This window comes from Ptiloglossa arizonensis, chromosome 1 (genome assembly GCF_051014685.1).
Source record: "Ptiloglossa arizonensis isolate GNS036 chromosome 1, iyPtiAriz1_principal, whole genome shotgun sequence".
Taxonomy (NCBI): Eukaryota; Metazoa; Arthropoda; class Insecta; order Hymenoptera; family Colletidae; genus Ptiloglossa; species Ptiloglossa arizonensis.
In genome coordinates, this window is record NC_135048.1 from 23,084,786 (window position 1) to 23,110,932 (window position 26,147).

At 36.7% G+C, this 26,147-nt stretch overlaps 1 protein-coding gene across 15 annotated transcripts in view; it reads left to right on the plus strand.

Moving 5' to 3' along the window:
* Asap (ArfGAP domain of ASAP) overlaps nt 1-26,147 on the plus strand; it is a 37,271-nt gene that overhangs the window by 2,559 nt on the left and 8,565 nt on the right. For 2 of the 15 annotated variants that reach the window (XM_076304664.1, XM_076304683.1), the window contains exons 2-14: nt 5,064-5,216; nt 19,247-19,319; nt 20,485-20,630; nt 20,988-21,242; nt 21,697-21,782; nt 22,398-22,900; nt 23,254-23,481; nt 23,724-23,946; nt 24,091-24,271; nt 24,732-25,007; nt 25,098-25,217; nt 25,296-25,512; nt 25,817-26,101. In XM_076304664.1, the coding sequence (XP_076160779.1) occupies nt 5,064-5,216; nt 19,247-19,319; nt 20,485-20,630; nt 20,988-21,242; nt 21,697-21,782; nt 22,398-22,900; nt 23,254-23,481; nt 23,724-23,946; nt 24,091-24,271; nt 24,732-25,007; nt 25,098-25,217; nt 25,296-25,512; nt 25,817-26,101 (2,746 nt within the window). Of the gene's footprint in view, nt 1-3,033; nt 3,617-4,873; nt 5,006-5,063; nt 5,217-18,102; nt 18,202-19,246; nt 19,320-20,484; nt 20,631-20,987; nt 21,243-21,696; nt 21,783-22,397; nt 22,901-23,253; nt 23,482-23,702; nt 23,947-24,090; nt 24,272-24,731; nt 25,008-25,097; nt 25,218-25,295; nt 25,513-25,816; nt 26,102-26,147 lie in introns of those variants that run through there. The other 13 variants (XM_076304771.1, XM_076304786.1, XM_076304714.1 and 10 more) reach the window with 12 other exon arrangements.

A 26,147-nucleotide genomic window follows, 5' to 3' on the forward strand; every position in this document is an offset into this window, starting at 1 on the left:
ATTTGTCCAGTAACGAGATACTGTAATAATTATTCTAAGCAGTACTCGGGCGCTTTTTTTTACGTAGAAAAAAGAACTAATATAAATAATGATCTCAAGATAAAATAAATTTAACAGTAACCAAGATATCGCATACCAATTCAAAAGCATTGCAAATTAGCATCAGAAAACAATCTCTCAATCGTTTCTTCTTCTTGAATATTTACAAAAATCTTTCCTTCGAATTTGCATTATAATACATCTTCACCTACAATCGGTGCCAAAAATGTAACCGAAACAACGGATCCCTATTTTGAGAAATTGCTTTTTCATTGTTAAATAAGACCGTCCAATTTGATCAATCGAGAATAAAACACGATATTTAATACCAATGAAATTGACCACGAAATTATAAATTTATATACTATCGATGTAATTGTAATTCTTGTTAAGAAAAAATTAAACATTTTTTCTCCGGTTCGTTCGCTCAGCATTATTACGTTCAGACGATATCTTCTAGAAAATACGCGTGTGTTACTTTTGCTTCGGTCGAAAGTCGATACCGATGCACCTGTAATGGCACGAGTCACTTTTACGATGCAGTTCGACTTGGTGCTTTCTTGGGAATAATATTCTCGACCACTTCCGTCTGCTTTGATGCGCCTGCGTCTTCCGGGTCAGTTCGTTTTCTCCTCCTTCGCCTTAATGACCCGCAGGATTTTCAGGGGGGAAATGTTACGCGTGAATCGTTTCCTCCCACAGGCTACATACACAGAGTGAAACTACCACTTTCCTCGAATAATTTTTTTACCATTAAGCGTTTAATGTACAGGGAGTTTTATCAATTCCGTTCCACGTCGGAATTCAATTTCAGGAACTATTAAAATTTTAATATTACAACATACTTTTTAAACATCATCGAATAAAAAAATCTTGTATATTATCCAAGAAAGAAAAGTTTTCATCCAATACAGGGGAGATCAATTATGCCATTTTTAATGGAACAATAATAATTTTACATATGGAACAATAACTAAATTTTTGCATATTCTTGAAGTTCTTACTAATCGAAATTTCCATCGCTTGAAACGATTAAAAAAAAAAAACAGTATTTGTTTATTTGTCCGAAGTGTATAAAACGTTGGTAAGTACATGTTTCCTTAAACTAATAAACATTGTCGTCATAAGCTACGGCGAGATTTAATTTACTTGTCATCCAATTTACCTAATTCTGGTAAGAAAACTGGAACAATGTGTATAATCCGAATAGACGGACATGTTAATAATATTTAAGTAAGCCTTTGAGTTACTACAATGTATACGTATATGGTGTATTATAAACTTTACAGAAATAATTCTTTAATAATAATAAAGCTATGAATAATTTCATACTCCCCTGCTTGTACAAGATTAATCATTGTATTTTTAATAATATCGTTTTCTTATATCATACAGGGTGTTCTAAAATTACGCGATCAAATTGTGTTAATCTAGGGGTAGAAAAAAAGTTTTACATAAATATCTTATTGAACATTTATTAAAAATGTAATAGTAATCTTTATCTTTATCAAAAATTTGAAATAAATATCAGTATGTATGTACGCGACAAATTACCATACCTTATGGCGTCAAATTTTTGAATAGCTTTTAAAAAAAATTGTATTCAGTAGTGATCAATGCTCGACAAGAACTGATAGGAAGAATCAATATTGGACTCGCTAAAGTCAAACAAGGTCGGCATAAAATTTACCGAACACTAAATTCAATCTTTCGTATCAGCTTTGCATCGCAAGGAGTGGCCCAAGTTTCGAAATAAATAATTCGACGAAATTATTATTTTCCTTCTTCATTATTTTATAATAATTTATTTCAGTACTCGTATTGTTATGCGATTCTTCTATTTCTATTTTTATTGTTCCCGTACGAGTATTTTTATTTTCTTGCACTTTGATCGTTTCTTCTTGGAACACCCTATAGTGCAGCTACATTTATCCATAACTTATTTTCATCTGTTCTTCAGATCTCGAATGCCTGGCTGGTAGAGAGTAACTCTGGTTCCGTAGCAAGTTATTGTCTGCATCAGAATTTTTTTACATAAACCTGTATATTCGATGGCGTATGAAAATTATGATAGGAAACAATTATGAGACTGCTTACAATGGGCTGAATAGGAGGGAAGTAACAGATTTATTTGTATACGGTAGAAGTTCTCAAACTTTCACTGTTCACGACGCCCTTACTGTCTCAGTAATTTTATCATGGCGCTCTTAGGCTTAAAAAGATACCTAACAGTACTTCCGTATATCAAATATTAAAATATTGAGATTAAGTTCTCCAACAGCATTTTAGCTACACAATACACGTTACATCTTTGCACTATTTTTATTTTCTATATTTACAACTTGCATAATAACGATATCAAGTAAATAAATAAACAAACATTTTCTAAGTATCTATCATTGAAAAAAGAAGCGAGGATCGAGTATATAAATAAACATCTTCAGCCGAATTTTGTGATTTAATCAAGATAAATAAATACGGATCTTAATGCGTTCAGCTTTTCATAAACATTTGACGCGTTTCATCGATTCTTTATAAATAGTTTTGCTTTTCTTTCCCAAAAATTCTTTGTAATAAATAATAAATCTTTTTTTCCCCGATCATCGGAACTCGACTGTCTACAAAGAAAATCGAGAATATTCAACGACCGAATTATCGCTTTAAAAAATATCGTCTTTCCAAACGGATGAAAAACCTTTATTTCAAGCCCGATGGGACGATCAGAAATTAATTAACAGGATGAGAGACGGCTCTAGCCTGTCCTCTGGGATTAATTGGAACGTAGTTCGGCCACGCTCGATCGCAGCGTTCAAAGCGTTCCGGGTGGAGAATGCTAACACTCCCGGGCACGGAATTCGCCTAACCCAGTATCGTCTTCGTTTACTCTTGACCCTGAGTGGCTGTAAGTCACCCACTTTCCCGCTTTAGCATCGGGACTTACGACACTTGCGCGACGAAAATTTACGTTCCGCGGCTATTTTCGAAATGGCGCGACCGCAGTCTATTCTCGTTAGCGTCGAGCGGCGGAAGATGAGCGTCCCGCGAACGTTCTTCTTTCTTCTCTTTTTCTTGCGATCGTCGTATAGGAGAAACCGGGGCTCCGTGTTCGTTTGGTGATTTCCGCGACACGCGTGAAACAACACACGCCCGAGAAGCGTAGTCTCGTCTCCCCCCTCCTTGATCGAGTAACGTTAGGGTGGTGTACACCCATCCTCAGAATGCTCCTCGCGACGTTATACTTCGTAAAAGCGAAACGTCTCGATCGTTACTCACGGGGTAAATAAAAAATTCGATCGTGACCGCGACGAATCGATCTTTATTCAATGAGAAAGAGATTTCATGGAACGAAATCGTGGATCCGTTGCTTTCAGCAATTACCTTAATTGAACGGTTTATTTCCAAGATTAATGAGAATAATTTTCTTCGAGTTTATTCGAGGCGCACGATTTCGAATTCACTTGTGCCACGAGTAAGATCGATGAACGTTCCGTGAATCGTTATTTATGTAAAGAAGTGTGAATAACCGAACGGCGAGGCAGCGGGTGCTTACGAAAATATGTAAAATGTTTCGATCATCGTAAGTGGATATCGCGTTTAGAAATAAATCGCGCGCTGTAACGATTGCACGATCAGATGCAATAAGAAAGTTTTGTTCGCGATGACTTTTGAAATTTATACACCGATGGACGTATCCGACGAAAAACGTGCGTTAAGCGTTTTATAAGTGATCCATGACGTGGCTTATATCGTTGTCTAATTTTTGTTAACTTTTCCTTATCGGTTGTTTAAGTTTTACTCGCGATTCTGGTCGTAAATAAAAAATTCCACTGCTTTCCCTCATGTTTTCAAAATATATACGCATAAAGAAAAAAAGAAATAAAGATTTAATTTCTCTCTCTTTTTTTTCTTCATCTTTTTGGAAAATAATTTTCTTTTTTGCGGTGATGTGTGTACATACTTTCGTAAATTCTTTGATTCGTTTTTTTACATTAACGCGCCTTTTCCTCGTTTGTGATTTGAACTGTGCAAACATCAATTTAGTATCGCAAAACCTTCGTTATTCGAAAGAAACATGTACATATGTTTGCATTAGTGATGGGAATGATACTGAATGCTCTGTGAATAATAGTCTGATGCTGAGAGCATCAAACGTCTAGATATCGAACAGAATCGATACTCACTTGATACTTTTATGAAGGTATCGATACGTATTCGATACTTCACGAAAGTATCGACCCACAATTGATACTTCGCGAAAGTATCTATATCAATTTTAGATTCGGAATTATTGAAGAAAAACTTGATTTCTCTCTCTCTTTTTAACAAAACTATATTGAATTTTTCCACGAATTTAATGTTACACCAACTAAATTAATGTCAGACTGGTACGAAACTCGAAAGTTATGGTCTTATTTACGATTTTCTGCTTTTAATTCCCAGAACTTTCACATTGCCAACAATTAGAAATGTTTTATGGCATTTTTCTAATAAACGAATTCGTTTTTTTTTCCCCCTCTGTGATCGTTCATCCTAACCTCAATGTTTGGTTTACAAGATTACGGTATTAGAAACGTCCAGCTTTATCTTTCGTAAAAATCTATACAAAAATAATCACCTTTTTAGAAACTTTTTTTTTTTTTCGTGGATAAAAATTAATTATACAAACGCGATAAAAAATCGTGTGTCACGTATTTTCTAATTTTTTTTAAACGAACTCGAAACGTTTTGGAAATAAGCTTTCCGTTCGACGAACGATGGATTCCGATAAAGTAGATGAACATTTTCAAATTTTTCGTCTCTAATGAAATTGTGGAATGTTACTTCTTGCTTTCAGCAGCCGGATCGTGCAATTACACGAGAGCAGGAGTCTCGTAAAATTGGGAAATCGGTTCCACGACATCGGTTCGAAAGTGTAAAAATTAATGCAATCGATATCCAGTAACTTGTGCGAAGCGAAGCACGCCAGGCATGTACGAAGTTGCGCGAGTCACAGTTCCCCCTGTAACAGGAATCCAATTTTCTAGGTTAGGTTGAACAGCTTAATAATTTTGGTCATGGATCTCGATCGAACTTTCCGCAAGATTTCCGCACAGATACTTCGAACCGGATCATTGATCGAAATACTTCGAGGAAGCATGTTGCGTGCATTTACCCTCAAAGACGGTAGAAGAATACCGGTAAGCCGATCCCATCGACGTCGATTCGAATAGCATGCTATTGGATTTTGCGTAACCGGTCGTTTACATGTTGCCAATGCATTAACACGCCCCAGATAATTTTTTTATAATCGTTCAACCGGTGCGGAACGTTCCGTGATAGCAGGATTCTTTCCTGGATCATTTTCCTGTGTTCTATATTTATGTCACATCTATGTGTGAGCGCGGACGGTATTCATATAGATATCGATTACACGTGTCAAGATATCGAAGATCTTCCCATATAATCGCGTGTAACTTTAAGCCTCGGTTAAGGACACATAGTTCAAATCGACGGTGAATGTATTTCTATTATATAGAATATATATAATGGATGTAGAATTATATTATATTTTATATATATATATATATATATATATAATTTTAAGCCTCGGTTAAGGACAGATAGTTCAAATCGACGGTGAATGAATTTCTATTATATAGAATATATATAATCGATGTAGAATTATATTATATTTTATATATATACACACGCAGTACTATACATTCGTTTTATAGTACTATTACGAGATAAAAATCCGGAAACGAAACCGGGAATTATTTACATATATCTCATTTTTTTTCCCTCCTCCCTTTTATGAATATATTTCTTATAATTTGTGGACGTATTCGTAAAAAAGAAGGGGGATAAAAATAAAATGTAAATAATTCCTGCTTTCAAGTGACAAAATTCTACCTCGAGAGAGTTGAAAGAGAAATCGGATAGAGACTTTTACATCGAGCTGAAGTCGAAGCTACACGCGTGTACTGCCTGAGAGCGAGCGAAATTAAGCAACAGCGAGCGAGACTCGCATTACACGCGCTCAGCGAAAACTTCAAAGCGATATTGTACGCGTACCCCGGTGTCTCGATTAACACGTTTGTCAACAGAGCAAGATTTTTTTACAAGCAAACATTTTGAAACGCAAACTTGATCGCGACGTTCCCTTCACGTTTCGTATTTCCGTTACAAATATTTAACAAAAGATCATTCGAAGTGTATTTATGTAACATTGTGTACTTATTTTTAGTCCTAGTGTATGTTGTCGAAGTTAATTTGGAAAATTGTCAGATAACCTTGTACGGAATAAATCTCCCCTAACACGATGACACCAGTTTGCTCATAAATTGTTCGTAGCATGAAAAAAATTTGTTGAATGAAAATTAAAATACATCGAGAAAAGTGTGGAAATAATCAATTTCTGATTATCTCGCCTGTTCGTTGAGATATGAAGGTGACCCACGGTTTCTCGATTAGGATAAAACATCAGCTTTGGATAAAAAAAAATGTATAGATGTACGAGCTGAAAAATTGAATAATTTAACGTACGAATAAATCGTTACATATATGCAATATTCATGATAATCGTGATATCGTTTAAATGCAACGAAATATTTGTGCACTACTGCGTGCAATGCAGTGCACGGTAAAGATTCAAACCGGAGGGGTTAAAATTCAATATATTTGAACTTCAGCGAAGCATTCTGGCCAAAATCAGCATTTTAACCGAATCAGTTGAATGGAAACCTGCTTTATCAGCGTTTATTGCGCGTGGAAATTTTGTATTATCTGATACGTTTATACGAGATACGCGTTGACACTATAAACGATGAATTTTGCCAATTTAAACGAAATACAAACTTAAATAATTATTTTTTCATCAATATCGTCGATTGCTAATAAAGCCTTTTGAATAAAGAGACTCCCTGCATATCTTTGCACAATAGACAATACCAAAACGCGATTCTAGAAACTGAACAAAATTAATAAACAATATCAAATGGACGTTTTCCTAATTCAGTCTCTTTTCAATATAAATACAAAGTTTCGCGTTTGCATCAAACGGAATATCCCTTCAGGTTTGCATTTATATTTATTCCAGAGGAGGTTCCCTTCTATTTTATTCCTCGATTGTAAAATATTAAAAATTTCATTTCAAAATTCTGTTTCACAAAGCATATTCGATCGTAATACTTTATAAGTTTCTTATTAAACGGATCCTTAGAATTTGTGAGAATTCCAAGAAATGATCAAATCGTCGAGATGCGAAATAATCTCCGATATATAAACAAAACACGTGGTTGGTGATATTGAAAAAGTTACATTTAAAAGATAAAGGTACGTTGACGGTGAACGGTGGCTAATATTAATAAAGGAAAAAAGTATTATAATAATACGTAAAATTATTTTGACCCCGAGGAGCAACCTCCCCTGAACGTAGCTCGCGTACCACGCTTTGAGAAACACTGCGCTAACGCAACAAAGTCGAAGACTTATTTTCAGCGTTACATTTTTCTCCCTGCGTTTCGTTACGCGTTGCTTAGTCTGGGAGCGAGCCTTTGATGCTGCTAGAGCAGCACAGATGCTGCCCCTTGCGCGTTTGCAAATCGGTCCAGGTAAACGACTCGAACACGAACGACCTACCAAGGTCGCGCGGCCAGGAATTTCTTTCGTTCTTGCTTGTTAGTCGTCTCACCTGGTTGTCGCGCGCGCGAAAGAGAGAGGGACGTACAAGCGACGGAGAGAAGTTGCCTCAGCGATCCTAAACTGCACTTGATTCTCGCTCTATACGATGACCCTTCGTCGACACGTTTGTTTTATTCTGTCTGTCATCTTACATTACACGCATATACAGGGCTGCCATCTGTCCTATTTTCGATAGGACAGTTTTACTATTAGTTTTTTTTTTTTTTGTATCTCAGCGTCTTCGGTGTTTAAAAATATTCTTCGAAGAATCTTTGATGAAAAAAAAATTAGAAAAATTATCAACGTTCAAAATCAACGAAACTTAAACTGTTTAAACTAAACCTGTTTTGTAGGAACTATGAATCTATTATTTCTTTAACACACAGAGATGGATAAAATTCTCATCTGGATGAAACCGTTGTATAAATAATAAAAGATAAACCACTTTTGACGCTTTATTCGTTCTATGAAAATTACGTAGTATTTTATTATTTATGAAACGCGTTAAAGAGAACAATTGCGTTGATAATTGCTTCACTTTTTTGCAAATATAATAATCAACGAAATCTCTGTCGGTACGTGCCGAAAGCGATTGAAAGTATACGTTTGAGAATTATTACTTAGGTTTACAGACTTGATAAATATAATATAAAATGTATATACTTTCTCCTCGCGCTTTACTCGACCTTCTTTTCTTAGTTTCGAAGCGTGTTACTTTTCACTGTTCGAAAGCTAATTTTAGCAACTTTTCGCGTATTACGAGGCCCTCGTGCGTTAATTATCTTTTTTTTTTTTCGAGCTTCGTTCCGCGGTGACTCTTTGTCTCCGTATTGGTGATCGGAATTTGTGACTCCGCGATTGCAGTCGCTGAATCATTTCTGCAATGCGTATTTGATGATAGTAATCTATTTACGGACGAGGCAATGCTGCGAGCGGTTTTCGAATATTGGGAGTTCGACTGGTGAATCAAATTGGTCCAACTCCGAATGGAATCAAATTCAATTACGACGTTAATCTGCAATTTCGCGAGGCGTTCGCTGGACTATTGTGCTCGAGGCTGTCGAACGAACCGATGCGTCGATACAATGGTGTTCAATTCGTAATAAAATACATTGTAACCGCTACGTAGTATTAAAAGCTATCCTAGTAAACAAATTGTTAAATCGAATAGTTTCTCGGAGCGTTTTGAAAAAAAAAAAAAAAAAAAAGAATAGGTTTATTTTTAAATGTTCTGACTCTTGAGCTGGAGAATTTTTTCTGTTAATTATTTTTATTCGATGACTTTAAAACGTTACGCACGATGGATCAACACGAAAGGATAAAAGTCAGTAAATTGATATTTCGCAACCAGATAGCGAACAATTTTTATAAAAGCATGGAAAATGCTTTAATATTTTTATAAAAACGTAGAATCCTTCGTGTAGCACTGTTCGTAATTTTTGTCGATCAACGAAACAATAAATCTAGAAACGAAGAGAACAAATTGAACGATTGAAAATCGAATGAAAAACAAAAATTATTTGGTCAATGTTTCCAATAGTAAGTTTGAATTTTGGAACACAGTTGATCGATATAAATATTATTTAAGTTTTTAGACTTCTATGGGGTAATTTTCACGGTTATTCGTGAAATATCTATTTGTTCGTAAACGAAGAAACTAATTTTACGCGAATGTTTCGGGTATCGAACGTTCACCAATCAATTGAGAAACAGAGTTGAGAAGTTTTTGATAATTTTTGCATCAATTAGGACACTTGACTCCCAGTTAATCGATAGAGTCGAAAGATTGCATTGCACGAGGTACCGTGAGAATGTGCATTCGTAAACACGATACTGAATAATACAGTTTCTTCGAATCATAACAAATACATACGGCAATTGGGTAAATACGATCCGTGTAGACAGAGGTAGAAAAAATTCGCGATGTGCACTGAAATAGCAACGCGATGCGACTGTCAACGAATAAATCAATAACTTGGACGAGGACCCGATACACACACGACGCCGAGGATGCTAGAGATGAATTGTGTGTACTCAGTCGCATCACAGTTGAATCTTTCCGCACTAGCTGTTCTGTATGATTATTGCAAAATACAAATAGACGTTTTATACAATTGTTATTAAAACGTATTGTACAGGAGGTTTTATAAAAAATGGGTAGAAATTTCAAAATAAAAAAATGCGTACCATAAAATTGGTACGTATGTGTATTTTTTAGAAATATTTTTTCACATTTCGGTTTACGTATTAAAATCAATTAATTATCTTTTAATTAAATTTTATATTGTTCTACGGGTCATAGATTATGGCGTCCAGATGTACCAAATTTTGTATTTAATATTGTAGACTTCCGGGTCGGAATAAACTTTTATTTTAATTTTCAATAGCTTTTTTAATCTATGAATGTGTGCAATAAAATTCTGAAGTTCCGATCAGTTACTCGCTGTTCCTTTATCTCGTTCACTCTTGGTGCAACCCATTCACTTTCTTCATCGGACGGTATGCGCGAGGCTTGACCTTAAATCGAGATAAAAAAGGATGACTTTTGCAATAGATCATCTACCATACTCGTTAAAAGTCTCCGATCAAACTCCAGTGAGGTGACTTTTATCGAGGAGTTAAAAAAAAACTCTCTCTACTATTTATATTTTTGTAAAAATAAATTTGAAACAAACAAAAATATGAAAAAGACTGTATCTTGCTCAATTTTTGCTCTATTTTTAAATTTAAATATTTCTAAGCACAAATGTAACGAAAAATTATAGTTAAAAAAAAAATGCCTTCTTTTCCTTTGTACCTTCTTCCATGAAATCGATTATCGACTCTAAAACCCCCAGTCGGTACAGACAGTGAAAACCCTATTAAACCCTATTGTACTACGAAAATGTTGTCGGACGTTGAAACGTTAAAGTAAAGGAAAACTTTAGACAGTGCGCGATGTATGCGGGCCAATTGTAACGAAAGCTCGAAAATAATTCTGACAGTAAAGAGGTTAACGGAGCAACTGGTATTCACGTATGGGAAATTTTGTTAATTCTATTCTACACTTGTATAAGTGAAAAAAGTCATTGGAATGGAAAATAAAGTAAAAATTATTTCAGTAACCAGGGTCTACAGTATCAAGTGCAGAATTTGGTACATCTGATTGGACGCTATAATCTATGACCTAAATTAACATTTTGGAATTTTTGTTAAACTGAAACAAAGGCCCAAGAATAATTCCCAGGGTAAAGGGAAGTTTTGTTAATTCTACTCTACACGTGTATAAGTGAAAAAAATCACAGAAAGAGAAAATAAACTAAAAGGTACTTCAATGACCGAGGTCTACATTATCAAGTATATAATTTAGTATATGTAACTGAACCCCATAATCTATAACCCATAGATAATCTGGAATTTTTGTTAATTCTACTCTACACGTGTATAAGTGAAAAAAATTAAAAAAAAAAAGGAAATAATCTAATATACCAATAGTATACTAATTAGTTTTTACTAATAGTATACTATTCTAAGCACAAGAATACTATAATAAAGATTATAGAATACTATACTAAGCTAATAGTTACTTAAATAACCGAGGTCTACAGTATGAAGTACATAATTTAGTATATCTAACCAAACTCCATAATCTATAACCGTTAAATAATCTTAAATTTTTATTAATTCTACTCTACACGTGTATAAGTAAAAAAAATTACAGCAAAAGAAAATAAACTAAAAGTTACTTCAATGACCGAGGTCTACAGTATCAAGTACATAATTTAGTATATCTAACCAAACTCCATAATCTATGACCGTTAAATAATCTAAAATTTTTATTAATTCTACTCTACACGTGTATAAGTAAAAAAAATTACAGCAAAAGAAAATAAACTAATAGTTACTTAAATAACCGAGGTTCATAGTATCAACTACATAATTTAGTATATCTAACCGAACCCCGTAATCCAGAATTCGTAGAACATTCTGAAACTCGTTGTTAAACAGCAAGAAAAGTCGAAAAGTAATTCTCACGTTATAGAGGTTAAGGGAGCAACTGTATTCACGGTGTACGGGAAATTTTGTTAAAGCGTTAAGCCCGCGCGTTAGTGTACCGTATGTTAAACGAGGTTCATTGGCTCAGGAGTGCAAAACCTGTTCCATCGGTTTTATCCGTTCTCCGGCGTTGGCGCGGCGGCTGTAAGGGAGGTCAGTTCCGGAGTGGGCCACACATTTGCCAATTTCCCTTGCACGCGTGGCCAGCTCGTGTTTCGCAAGTTTCCAATTCGAGAGTCCGCGCGACGACACGGTTTTCCGAAACGTGTTGCGATTTCTGCGTAACGCAATAACGCTTGCACACCGGTTGCACCACATCTCCGCGCGTTCTATGCCAAACTTGTCCAATGGGAACATGTCTTCTCCGGTTGACGCGTAATCTTATGCAAGATCGTGTCCCGAAGTAAACAACGACCGATCACCAGTTTTAAACAAAGTCACTTTCGTTACGACGTTTTCTATGTCACGTTCAAAATAAACGTTATCACGTAACTCGTATTTATTTCGTTTCTTCCAGAATACACGGTACAACGTGGATTGGGGTTACCGACTCGACAGCATAATTATTTTACGTTGAAAATTGATAAAATCATAATTCGGTTTTTTTTTTTAATTTTTTAAACTCATGCGCATAGAAATTATTTTACAAATTGACTTTTGTAAATCTGCGTTATCGTGTTACGCGCTCTGGAAAGTATAAATAAAGATTAATGCAATTTTTCATTCACTGTGAGAACATATTGGGTCACGCGAACAGAGAAAGTATTTGTTTAAAAGATATATAAATTTTAAGTTTGCGGCTCAAAACGTGCTACTTTAGAAATTCACTTACAAAATGATTTTCGTAAAGTAATATTTATAAATTTCCTTACCAATGTTTCTATAATCGAATTACGAAAAAAGGAAATAAACTACAATTTACGAATATATAAACATCGTTTATACAAGAGGAAGAATAAAATTTATTTATCGATTTTATAAGTTTGCATTTTTTAATTGCATTAAGTTCGTATTGAAAAATATCAATATGCGCCAATTACTTTTGTTCGTTTGTAATTCTTCGCGCGCCGTAAAATACGTAATTGTTTCTCATTCAATTTTACTAATATTGTAACACTCTCGAATAATGTATGCATATTGCCTGTATCGCAGGTTCTTAATAGAGCAGTCGCGCGTTTATGAATGTCCACGTGAACGCCTAACTCGCGCTTCATGAACTACCACTTTCAGGCACGGCACAGTTTTGGCACCGGAATAACGTAAGAGTGCGTGTGCTATTATCGTATATCTCGTAGTCCGAGGAAAGTCGTTTAGTCGTACGTTTGTTTCGGTGAATGCGGATAACTAAAATTAGAAAACGTGTCGCGTCTGCCAGGTCCGTTCAATAGCGAGATTGCCACGTACAAAAAGAGGTTATGGCACAAAATGGACGACACGGTATTTAATAGGTCTGCAGAAACGGTCTTCCAACAGGAACGAAAAACGAACAAGATTGAGAAGCAAGTTAATGAAACACTATTGCCCACAAAGCAAATTAGTGAATAAACAAAATTTCAGTATAGATAAATATATACAGATTTTGTAACTTTCTCACTATTTATCTTCTTTAAGTTTTTCATATATACATTCCTTCTTCCATTTTTATATTTTTTCTGTAAATGCATTCTATTTTTAAGAATCACGGATTAATTTCTTTGTATTCTAAAGAGGATCGTAACATTAGTGTTAAAAACGTTCGAAATATATTACTTGAAAAGATTTCTAATAATTTGCAAAAATATTGAAATAATAAAATACACAAATATTATCTTTTTTCAATCGATTACAAAAAAAAAAAAACACGGTAGCGAAGTGGTTGATAAAAGTTTTCAATATTTATAGACGTGTACCCCGATAGTTGCCATCTTGGTGGCGCACAGTTTGAGAACCACTGGCGTGGACAGTATCGTAAGCTCCACCTCCTGTCGCTGCATTCTTAAAACCATATTTTCGTGTATTCCTTGTCAATAGTGAAACTTTTAAAACGATGTTCTCAAACCCGCGTAAAAAAAGGTACTGCCATGGGATACTTAAACTGGTGGTGGAGTGATCGAATTTCTGTCATTCTGTCCCCTATTTCATTCAATTTGCTCGACGATCCTCTTCGCACGCTACGAGCGGCCGTATTGCGTGAACAATAGGGGACGACGTTCATCGATCCAAACACTTCAATTCTAACTTTCCAATTATACCCAGCGTAACGTCTCTGTTCGGTGAACAGCAGCTCGATGATACTACGAGCGAAGAAAACTTTGTCGATTTAATTTTCTGCGTGTCGACAACTCCGTTGAATTCCAACTGAATAGATTTACGTATAAAGAGTCCTGTTTTATATTACCGTACTAAATACGAATTTTAATATAGGAAGTTTCTTCTCAGAGATTTATGCGAAAAGTAATTATCGTCGAATCGTATTATTTTATTTCACGGTTATTTCATTGTCGAAGTACAATTTGCGTTATCTCATTCCATGGAATAATTTCGAAAATAATAATTCTATATTCGAAATAACGATACAGCGAAATAATCAAGCAAATAATCAATCTTTATTATTTTCATTAGGAGAAATTAACACAACATATCCTAGAAATTTCCACGCAACTTTCGATCATTTATTCGCGATATATTAATTTCAATTCGGTCACTTAAACCCAAAGTTAACAAATTTGGAATAATTCAAATTGTTCGCGTACCAAAAATCATATTTTCATCTCGGAAAATTAACCCTATCTTCGATAGAATAATTCTACAATTTATTTTTCGATAATGTGCCCATAAATATATATATGTACACATACGAAAATTAAAAAGCGTGAAATCTTACAAAATTATCCTCGACATTTGGAATCAATGTTGTCGATATTTGTTACAACGGTTACAAATTATGAACGAAACGATAGGTTAAAAACCAGAGCGTTTTCGCGACCACAATTCTTTTAATTGCGTCGCGACGCTGCAAAAGTCGAGGACGATTGTGATTGGTTGGGCGGTCTGGGTGGTATCGGAGATCACGCAGAACCGGATTCGCCAATGAAAAGAACGACACACCGCGCGAATGCAAATTCCGGAAGAAACGGTTGTCGAGCAAACTACCGTATCAGCGTAACGTGCTCAACGACGCGTCGTGATATATCTTGATACGATCACCTGGCGGCTCGAAAAAACAAGACCCTCTACTACCTGTATACAATACGCGCGTTCCTCTTCACCGCTAAGCCTCGCCTCTTCACCGACTTATCAAAACGTCTGATATTTATCGCGGTGCTTTGCGTCGACAGTTGTTCGCATTTAATTAAGAGGGTATACTCTGTCATGTTCCTCTGGGAACAATGCTGTGCGCGAGAAGTAGGGATTGTGTTCGTGAATGACGCAACGGTGGTTGTAAGAACGCAGTTGAACTAAAATGTCAAGTCAGTACAGGTGGACTCTCCTGTAACACGATTGGGGGAAGGGAAGGGGGCGCAATCTCTAGTATGTAATTTCAGACAAAAGAATCGAATTCTTCGTTTTTGTATTTTCCTCGGGATCGAAGGCACGGAGGAACACCTTACGGGCAGAAAAAAATGCTGACGTTTGAAAATTTTTTCCAACCATACGGAATATTCAATGTGAACGATTCGTACGAATACTAAGAATACACACTTTGTAGAATACTTCTGTGGATTTTTATGAAAATATTTTAACGCGCTTGAGAAATATAAATATCTTCGTATTACGCTGTTCGAATTTCTAGGTTACGTGGTGGGGTGGATTTAGAATTGGATAAAATTAGAATTTTCAGGATCTAGACGAATGTTGCTATTGTTGTACGTGCGAATTTATTGAAATAGTTTCTTTTTGTAGGAAAATTGATTTTTGTTGAAAAAAATCGGAAGTTTTTAAAATTTCCGAAAAAAACGCAAATATGGAAAATATATTGTTTTGTTTTTTTTTTTAATTGGAAAGGTGGTGCGCTTCCGTTTGAAAATATTGGCCTGGAAGGATTGTAGTGGAATTCGAAGAATTGGCAATATTATAGATCTTTGAACTGAACTTTTTATGTACTTCAAAGAATACGGTTAATATTATTACAGAATATTGAACATTGGAAATAATATTTACCATCTAGAGATGATATTGTGGACTGATGCAATATATCGTAGCAATCAAAAACTGATGATATTATCGAAACCCTGTCAATATATTGAAACATGTGTAGACAGTATTGCTCAATACACCAAGAAATTGTCGTGTGAGGGGAAAAGTTGGAAATATCGTTTCAATAATGTTGAACCGTCTGTGTGAATCACCGCTTGTCAATATTTTTAACACAATATTACCATTCAATATGTGGGCACGCTACACTGTACGTCGAAACTGTAACATTTATTTACACTTAAACAAGAATCTGAATATTTTTTATCAAACTAGTGTCATTTTCTCAATTTGTGAAATTTTATTTTTCCGATGATCCCCGTTCGATGGATAAATAATCACAACAATAATCCTATTGATTTCTATCTATCTGAAAAAATAATAACTTTACCACGCAGAGTACATTTCCAAGTATTATTCCTTCGTAGAAAGAAAAATTGTAAAGAACTTTGACACAAAATATTAAACCCCTCGATAACGCCTTAATATTTGAGGTTAGGTCGGTAGCGGCACTTGGGTATTCTTTTGCATAATCGTTAGCATATTTTACTTGCTTATCTCACACACGCACATACACACACACACACACACACACCTCTACGTGTACACGCAATAAAGATGTTGAATAAAATAAATATCGTGTTTTAAAGTCGTACACGGGTACCTACGAAACACGATTAGAAACGCGTAAAAAATCTCGCGCGTACCGACCCGCAAATAGTTCCCGGCACATCGTGCGATACTCTCCGTGTATTCGATCTAAAAAAATTTCCCCTTTCACCGTTAGTATCCCAAGAGCGTATCCCGCGATGTCGTTAGTCGATACGAATGTGTTCACAGAAAAATAAGTCGAATAAAATGAAATCGGATTTCAACGGCAATTAGTTCCGAGACGTCCGTTCGAAACTCAACCGTCCACGCGTATCTGGCCAGATGGAAATTTAATTGTGATTTCTGCTGCGCAGTTTACAACGCCGGTCGATAAGAATTCCAATATACTTTTACCTACGGTGGCGGTCCTCTCTCGGGTTTATTGAAAATCGTGAAAGCGCGGCGGCGCGAAATGCAAAAATCGCCGATAAGAAGGCCACGCCGCGAAGAACGAAGATATACGAATCTTCCGCTCGGCGGAGCATGATCCGATAAAATGTATCGCTGCGTCGTTCTGCTCGGGAATTCCTTTCCTCGTTGTTGTTGCTTTTCCTTCGCGCGTTTAACAGTCGGCGGAGCCTTTTGCAACGCGCGTTCGCCTCTCGCGTCTTCGCTGCGTCCTCGACGCTCCGAGCGTTGCAATATCGTTCGTGCTCCTCGGTGTTCGGGAAGCAATATCGGTATTTCGGATCGAAATATTTTTTCCCCCCGCAAACGAGCAATTCGATCAAAATGAAAGTCACTGGCCTTGCGTAATACGTTTTAACGAGATATGTATATTTTTTTTCGAAACACTTTTTTATTGATTTTATTTTTCCAATTCAAAAAATTACGAGAAAATGATTATCAATCTGAATTAGTTTATTCACCGTGAAAGGAAAATTTAAGAAATTAAGAAAACGAAAATCCACTTTGATTAGAAATGTTCAAATTTTCGAATTTTCTTTTTTTCCAAGTTGATTCAAAATGGAAATATTCACTCTTTGGATAAATTTTTTATTTTGTTTGCTTTCAAGTGATAAAATCAATTAGCAAGAAAGCGGGGTAGGTAGCGAGATAGAACTACAGAGAGAGTCTCGCATTACGTGTACTCGAGGCCCCAACCCTTAATACAAACTAAAACTATTATTTTCAATAGCATATTTAATATTTTTTATATTTAGTATATTCAACATTTATAATGTATTTAGGGCGGAAACGAATATTTTAATATATATTTAAATGCTATGGGTAAACTGCGAATATTACCAATGGAATAAAATAATATTCATACACACTGTATCAATAACACTGATATTGGTGATATATTTAAACCTTACATCTTGTGTAAAACGTTTCCATTTTAAAATGTCTTTAAGAGATAACCAGCTCTGAATAAAATCGCAGAGTGAGCGTAAGTGCTTGAATATTTTTGTTGTTGTATCCGACCGGAAATCCCAATGAAGAGAATTTTATCTCGGCAAAGGAAATGATTACGAAACCTTATTTTACGTATAAGTTCAAGCAGAATGTAAGAAAAACAAGTAGTTCGTCGTGACGGAACTCGAACCTCGGATCACACGATTACGAAGTTTCGACCGCAACCATTAGGTTTCTATACAACGTGAAAGAATCCACAACGTGGGCAATAAAAATCTTTCGGTGAAATATCTCGTAAAAACGATATTTAATTATTTGAAATTCAGTCTCAACGTAAACGTTCAAACATGGTTCGAATATTTTTCGGTGATCTGTCTACCTACAAAGTTTTGTTAAAAATGGTGTGCAAGTCCCCCTCGTGAATCATACATGACCCCTGATGATCTCTCCTTTCCATGTATTTTTAAACACATTGAATATCTTAAAACGTAAATCATGCTATTTCCGATAAATGTATACTTAACGAGATAACTGAAATTGCGCAATGAGTCGTGTGTTTTATTCATAGAAATTTTCAAGCGTTTCACCACCACCAGAAAAGCATTTTCCGAACAGTTTCCTTATGCTTTCACATTTGCAATAGTTTGTAAATTATTTTTTAAATTACCTTTCGAAATTGAATATCATAATTCGTCGATAAAGTGTAAAGTTTTCAATATGATAATAATTAAAGTAATTATTGGTGCAGCTGCTCGAATAATTTCCTAAGTGTGATTTTTTTTAATAAAAATCGATTAGTAAATTTATAATTGAAGGCATTATTGGCATTAGTTAATCACGGTAATGATAATTGTTATAAAGTTACGGATTAAATTCGAATTATTAGCAAGTGGTGAATTAAGTCGTCAAAAAAAGAAAAAATAAAATAAATGATCCGATAAACAAAAACGTGCAACTGCACTTTGCAGGTGCATCGTTATTCTCGTGGAAAAAATGAGGTTACAGGAAGATATACTTTATGATACCGGTCAATTTTTTTTTCTCTCTCTTTACACCTGGTCAACCCCTCTTACCACGTAACGTAAGTTATTTCACGGTGCTCGTAATTCATCGTAAATGCAGAAAGTTAACGAAGAAATAGTCACGAGTTAATCTAACCTGATCATCGTTATGCAAGAATTAAATTAAAAGTGTCTGTCGTAAATCGTCCGTCTCTGTATTACTCCTGTGTGTCGCGACTGAGTGGGAATAATAATAATAATAATAATAATAATAATAAAAAATACCGCGCGTCGAGAATATCCCTCATTTTCTATATTTGTTACAGACTTTGGACTTCGACAGGGATGGTCTAACAAAGCTGAAGAAAGCGATCAAAGCTATACACAACTCTGGAAACGGTGAGTACGGTTTAAAAAATGTTATCGGACCTCGGATGAAAGTTTCAGATTACCCCTCCTTCTTTCCTCCTTTACCAGCTGGGTAATGCGAGATATCCTGTACGCGTGTAACGAGGAACGTTCAACCTTTCATTTGATTGAAATTTCTACCAGGTTTCATGTTCTTTACTTTTTTCCCCCCGCCCTTACTTGCGCCATGTCGCTTTTTCTCGTTTTTATTCGTATTTTTGGTTCGACAAGAAAGCATAAAAAAACAGAAAGCAAATTTAAACTCTCATTGCACGGGTGTAATGTAAAAATACTAATATATTGAAGATATATATTCACACGTAGGAATAAACGCGGTAGAATTCGCATAAAGTGCTATACAATTTGTACAAATGTCTGGAAATACGACTTTAATCGAGGCAACTCGTTTACGGGCACTCCTCGTTAAAAGTCTCGATAAAAATTTCGAAGTTATCCCTCGCATTGTTTGTTTCTTCGTCGCGAGCGATAAGCGATAAACTGCCAAGATTGCATCATCCATTAATGAAAATTGAAATTTGTTTAATTTTGATTGTATCTTTGCAAAAGTGTCGTCAATGCATTGGCGAAGTTCTCCCGATGAAAACGAGTCCAAACACGACCTTGATCGGACTACTTTCACTTACGCATCATTGAATGATTTTTAAAAATGATTTAAATTATCCGTAAGTAAAAATAGTAAGAATGTGGTCGTGTTTGGACTCATTTTCATCGGGAAAACTTCGCCGATCTATTAGTGTTACTTTCACGAAGATATATTTAAAAAATTATCAGAACTTTAATTCATTATTGGGTGACTCATTATTGGAATTATCTTCTCCTATCTGCTCTCTTTGAAAATGTTGATTCATGGTTATAAATACTGCATATCAAGACAGAAATAAACTACTGTACAATTTGCGACAATTTTTAAGACATTATCTGCAATTGTTAAAAATATTATTCGCGTTCGGGCGAAGCTACAAATGCAATATTATTTGAAAAAGAAAAAAAACTTACCCAATAAATTATTCATGACTATCGTAGCTTGTCGTCCGTACTGTAACCACTAACGTATTTGAATCGCAAAATTAATTAATCTCGGTCACAAATGGATTCGTTGAAGATTATTTAAATGGTTCGTTCTTTTGTTCGACAGCTCACGTCGATAACGAAGTGTACCTTGGAAGGGCTCTGGAAAGGCTCGGCGATGCGGCTCTGAAAGAACAGGAACCGGATATCGGTGCTGCTTTCTTGAAGTTTGCGGTCGTCACGAAAGAATTGAGTGCTTTAATGAAGACTCTGGTGTGTACGAAATTATATATTTACCGTTTCTCGGCATAGAAACAATTTCAAAGACCGTACAAAACCAACTTAACCGAGAACGAAAGTAACGTAAAAATAACTTCCAAACGATAATTCGTAAACTGTAACAATTACGAATTAAAAATATAGAAAACGATCACTGAGATTACATCGAAACGCAGCGCGAAACTAAACGAAATTGAACGATCCACGTCGTCGAATTGCAATTATCGTGAATTATTCTCGATCGTAACGAGAAACCCAATCAACATAGTCTGCGTAGAAATATCGACGAAATAAATTAAACCGGTTTCGTCGATCCGATTCACAATTGTTTTTGATTTTTACGCGCAACAGATGCAGAATATTAACAACATCGTAATGTTCCCCCTGGACTCGGTGCTGAAGGGGGATCTCCGTGGTGTGAAAGGTGACTTGAAGAGACCGTTCGAAAAGGCGTGGAAGGATTACGAGGCGAAATACGCGAAAATCGAGAAGGAGAAGAAGCAGCACGCGAAAGAGGCTGGCCTCATTCGGACGGAAGTTACGCCGGCCGAGATCGCCGATGAGATGGAAAAGGAGAGAAGATTATTTCAATTGCAAATGTGCGAGGTGAGGCTCCCGAATCGTGTCTGGAACAAATGACAGTAATTCACTGTATTTATTACGATGATTGTTTCAATTTGCGGCACGGATTTCTGTGCCCCGCAGGAGGAATCACTCGGCCATTGGACGTTACCATTTGAAACGAATGCTAGTCCATTGATATCGGAAGAGAATATTTCGAAAGAAGAACGATCGAGGTCGTTTTAAAATCACACGCTATTGTACGGTTACGTTTTGTCGGCTGACGCGTAGCGACGAAATGAACATTTCCAAAACTGGGATACATGAAAAGAAATTAGTAAAATTACATTTCACCGAAACCCTTTGCACTCGAAACACTTTGTTCAAAGTAGTTGGAAAAGTAAATAACGGGGAACTGTATCGAATGTAAAATTTGTAATAATCGAATTGTAAATTTATATACGTGTGTAATCGTGGTATTGTTTGTTGTCGTTTGCAGTACTTGATTAAGGTGAACGAAATCAAAACGAAAAAAGGAATTGAACTACTTCAGCATCTAGTCGAATATTATCATGCACAAACCAAGTAAGTTCAGTAGCGCGATGCTCTGCGATACTAAAGCAAATACAGTTATTAACCCATTGATACGCCAGTACTCTGCTTACAAAACATTCGGGTAAACATTTTCTTACCGGGTTTTAAAATTGATTTGAACATCGCGTTCAAGATCGTAAACGTTGAAATTCGAACAAAATGCGCTATCGTTTTATTTATAACTTTTAGAATAATATATTGCGAAGCAAAAGAGAAATTATACTCGACAAAAATTTACACGATTTTCGTAGCCCGGAATATTCGTAGATTTTGATCGATAAAGTAATTTGCACGTCCAGTTATGAATTTTTACCGAAAGAAAATGTTTGTAAAAGCTTACAGCCACTACCGATGTATACTAGATTCTGTACAAGTGTCTCGATATTAATAGATGCTTTCAAATAGATGCCAGGGATCTGTTTATAGAACACGATGTAACTTTTCGAAACAAACATTTTCTTCCACTTTAATGAGAAGATCGTTCCCCGAGTACGGCGCGCGGGAAATAAAACATTTTGAAAAGAAAAGAAAAAAAGAAATAATATTTCGATACTTAGCGAGTTAAAGCGGTATCGAGCGTACTCAACGCGAGGTTCGATTCCACAGTTACTTTCAAGACGGCCTAAAGACCATCGAGCACTTCGGCTCGTACGTGGCGGATCTGAGCGTGAAGCTACAAAAGATCAGGCAAACACAGGACGAGGAGAGAAGACGATTAACGGAGCTGAGAAACCTCCTTAGAAGCTCGGGCTGCGACAAAGAGGTAAAATTTACAACCGTGAATCTCAAATCGGTGTTGCGTGAACGTTCCTCGATTTATATCGATCCGTTTTATCATTTCCAGTTAAACGTGAACGCGAATGCAGGATATTCGCTTCACCAGTTGCAAGGCGACAAACAACACGGCGTCACACGGTCTGGCCACCTTCTCAAGAAGAGCGAAGGGAAAATGAGAAGAGTTTGGCAGAAAAGGAGATGCGCCGTACAAGCGGAGGGTTACCTCGACATTTGTCACGCGGACGAAAATAAACCACCCACGAGGGTGAATTTATTAACCTGCCAAATTAAACTAGTACCGGACGATAAACGGGGCTTTGATCTCATTAGCTGTAAGTTGCACCAGATTAAGATGTACCGTAACCCCGAGATGATACTCGGGGCTACGGTACATCTTGTGTACAATATAATCGTACATTATGTACATCTTGTGTATTATGTAATCGTACATTATGTAAATCTTGTGTACTATGTGATCGTACATTGTGTAAATTTTGTGTACTATGTAATCGTACATTGTGTACATCTTGTGTACCATGTAATCGTACATTGTGTAAATCTTGTCTACTATGTAATCGTACATTATGTAAATCTTACGTACTATGTAATCGTACATTGTGTACATCTTATATAATCGTAGTCCTGAAATTGTACGGACGGTACGCTTAAACTTGCTCCGTTTCAGACAACAGAACGTACCATTTTCAAGCGGAAGATGAAGCGGACCAACGTGCATGGATGTCGGTTTTGGTCAACTGCAAGGAACGCGCTCTGCTTCGAGCATTCGACGCCAGCGGCAAGGCAGAGGCTGGCACCGGAAATCCAAGTTTAGTCGAGCTACAGCAGGCTGTGATCCGTTGTGTGATGAGGTTACCTGGAAATGACCAGTGCTGCGATTGCTCATCGCAAAATGGTAAATTTGACGAGGACGCGTTTCGAACGTGAAACGTTGGTACTGTTGGGGATCAAAATCTTTTCTTTCGTTCGGTGCCAAGCGACTGCATTGCACATGAAACGCTACCGTACCAGTACTACCGTGGAGTATCGAAACGAATGTCCAAAGTCCATAGAGTTTGTTTTCTTCGAATGGAACGTCTCGTGTAAAATGACTCCAGGCTGTAAACGCGTATAAAGGTAACTGTTTTTGTTTCACAGACGCCACGTGGCTGTCCACGAATTTCGGCATAATCGTCTGCATAGAGTGTAGCGGGATACATCGAGATTTGGGAGTACACATATCCAGAATACAGTCCCTAACGCTGGACAACGTAGGCACCGCTCAACTACTTCTTGCGCGACACATGACCAATCAGGCGTTTAACGAAGTGATGGAAGCTACGTTGCACCATAATCATAAACCAACGCCGACGTCAACGATGTAAGCAAAAATGATATTACGTCGCAAAGTTTAAGGCTTCCGGGGCTGTGTAATCCATTTCACCTCTAGCGAAATGACGACCGTAATTGATTTGTTACTCGTAACTAGTACGTAATCCTATTTGTTTCCCTCTGCGTCATACAGGGAGGAAAGATACGAATTTATAAGGGCAAAATACGTGGACAAGAGATACGTAATGAACACTTGCGCGGACGAGCGAGATCTCCTTTCCGATTTGGAGCATGCCGTTAATAATCGCGACTTGCAACAACTTCTGCAAGTTTACGCCGAGAACGTGGACCTAGCTGCACCATTGCCAACATCGGTACGACTTTTCTGATTGATATTAGGATACGTACAAGAGTGTTCGTGAACTTTGTTATCGGGATGTACTTCTTTGAAATATACATAAATATCTCTACGATCATCCAAGACTAATCGTTTCAGAATATGAACTCTAAATTTCTCAATATCTTTTTGAGCATGACTTCGCTTATCTCATCTTCACCGTAAAAATCTTCTATCGATAACTTTGTACTCTGCTAATTCATAATCATACTTAGAATTTAGAAATATCGAATTTTTACGCGTTAATGGAAATTACTGCGGATAATATAATATATTCTCTCTATAGCAAATAAAAATTTATCGTACAAACCGGCCTATAACGTATTTCAATTTTGTACAAAGTCTCTACCAGCCCTAAAAGGAGTATTTGTGAACACTCTATACAACTTGGAAAACTTTACCATGGATCAATGAAAATAGTATTATTTCCCTTGCAGGATCTGGGTGAAACGGCTTTGCATTTAGCCATTCTACGCGAAATGGGAAATAGCTTGCATATCGTCGACTTCTTGGTGCAGAATATGTCGACAGGTGGTATAGACAGAATCACTATCGACGGAGAAACGGCGTTGCATCTTTGCGCGAGACACGACAGAGCAGAAGCGATGAAACTATTGTTACGGGCAGGCGCCGATCCAACACATCGAAACAAACAGGATAAAACGCCGCTCGACATTGCGCAAGAAATGGGTCACCATACTTGCAAAGAGCTGGTAAGACGATTGTCATAAAAATTTGTCTAATAATACTGAGTAATACAATAGTCGAATCATAATAAATACCAAACGGTGCATTGTCCTTAGCTGAGTCACGCTCTACAAAGACAGAAAACGTTGTTCGACAATGTCAATATCGATTGGAATCTTTCCCATGACGAAGGCTCCACCGATTTCTCGGACGACGAAACGATAATAGAAGATAGGGTATGTTGATCCAATAAGAAACGCAATAATAACGAAAACATTTTTTAAAACTATTTTTTGGCACATATTTCTTTTCAGAACGGATGTTTAACACCTGAGAAGAAATCCCGCAGTAGACCGCCTTCTTATGTAGGCGGCAGTGGTGGCGGTACCGGACCAGGAGATTCACCAGTGACACTACGTAGTCGAAGTAGCACTTGCGACAGTTTGCAAAGCGGTTCTTCTCCTAGCTCATCAACGAATAGACAACAAATGCCTCCACCGCCACCACCACAATCAAGGAAACCTGTTGCTGGTACTTGTCTCTTGCTGAGTTAACACATTACATTGCATTGCTCATCAATGGCACTTGGGTTGTTCGCTCTCGTCTCTCTTTTCTTCGTCCTGGCACCATCACCTGCAATTTTGTTTATCTTCTTCCATTGTTTAGCCTCTTAATTGTCGAGACAGCTGTAATAAATAAAATCAATTGAAAAGATTATTTTACCAAATACTTAAAACAATGCCCATTAGTTTGAAACTCACGACTCACAAGCCTCGAACATTATAAAACCGGACTACGAAATTATACATTTTGATTTTATCCATTTCCGTTTCAGTACCTGCCCCCATGGCGCCAGATATATCGGTCAATATTCACGGGTCGCTGAAGAAGCGTGTAGCACCACCACCACCACCACCGGCCGGAAGTACAGGTGGTATACCCTCCTCTCATTACGGTACACTACCTTCGTCCGCGTCCTTAGCAGCGTCAACGCATAGCCGTACAACAAGCGAACCGATCTTAGCTGGGCATTCTTTACATACTCTACCACATGCGTTAAATACATTAAACAGTCAGCATCATAAAAGATCGCCCAGTGGAGATTCTTCAACGGGACACGGTGCGTTTGAAAATTCATGCAAACTTCTCTACGAACTGCTGCCTGG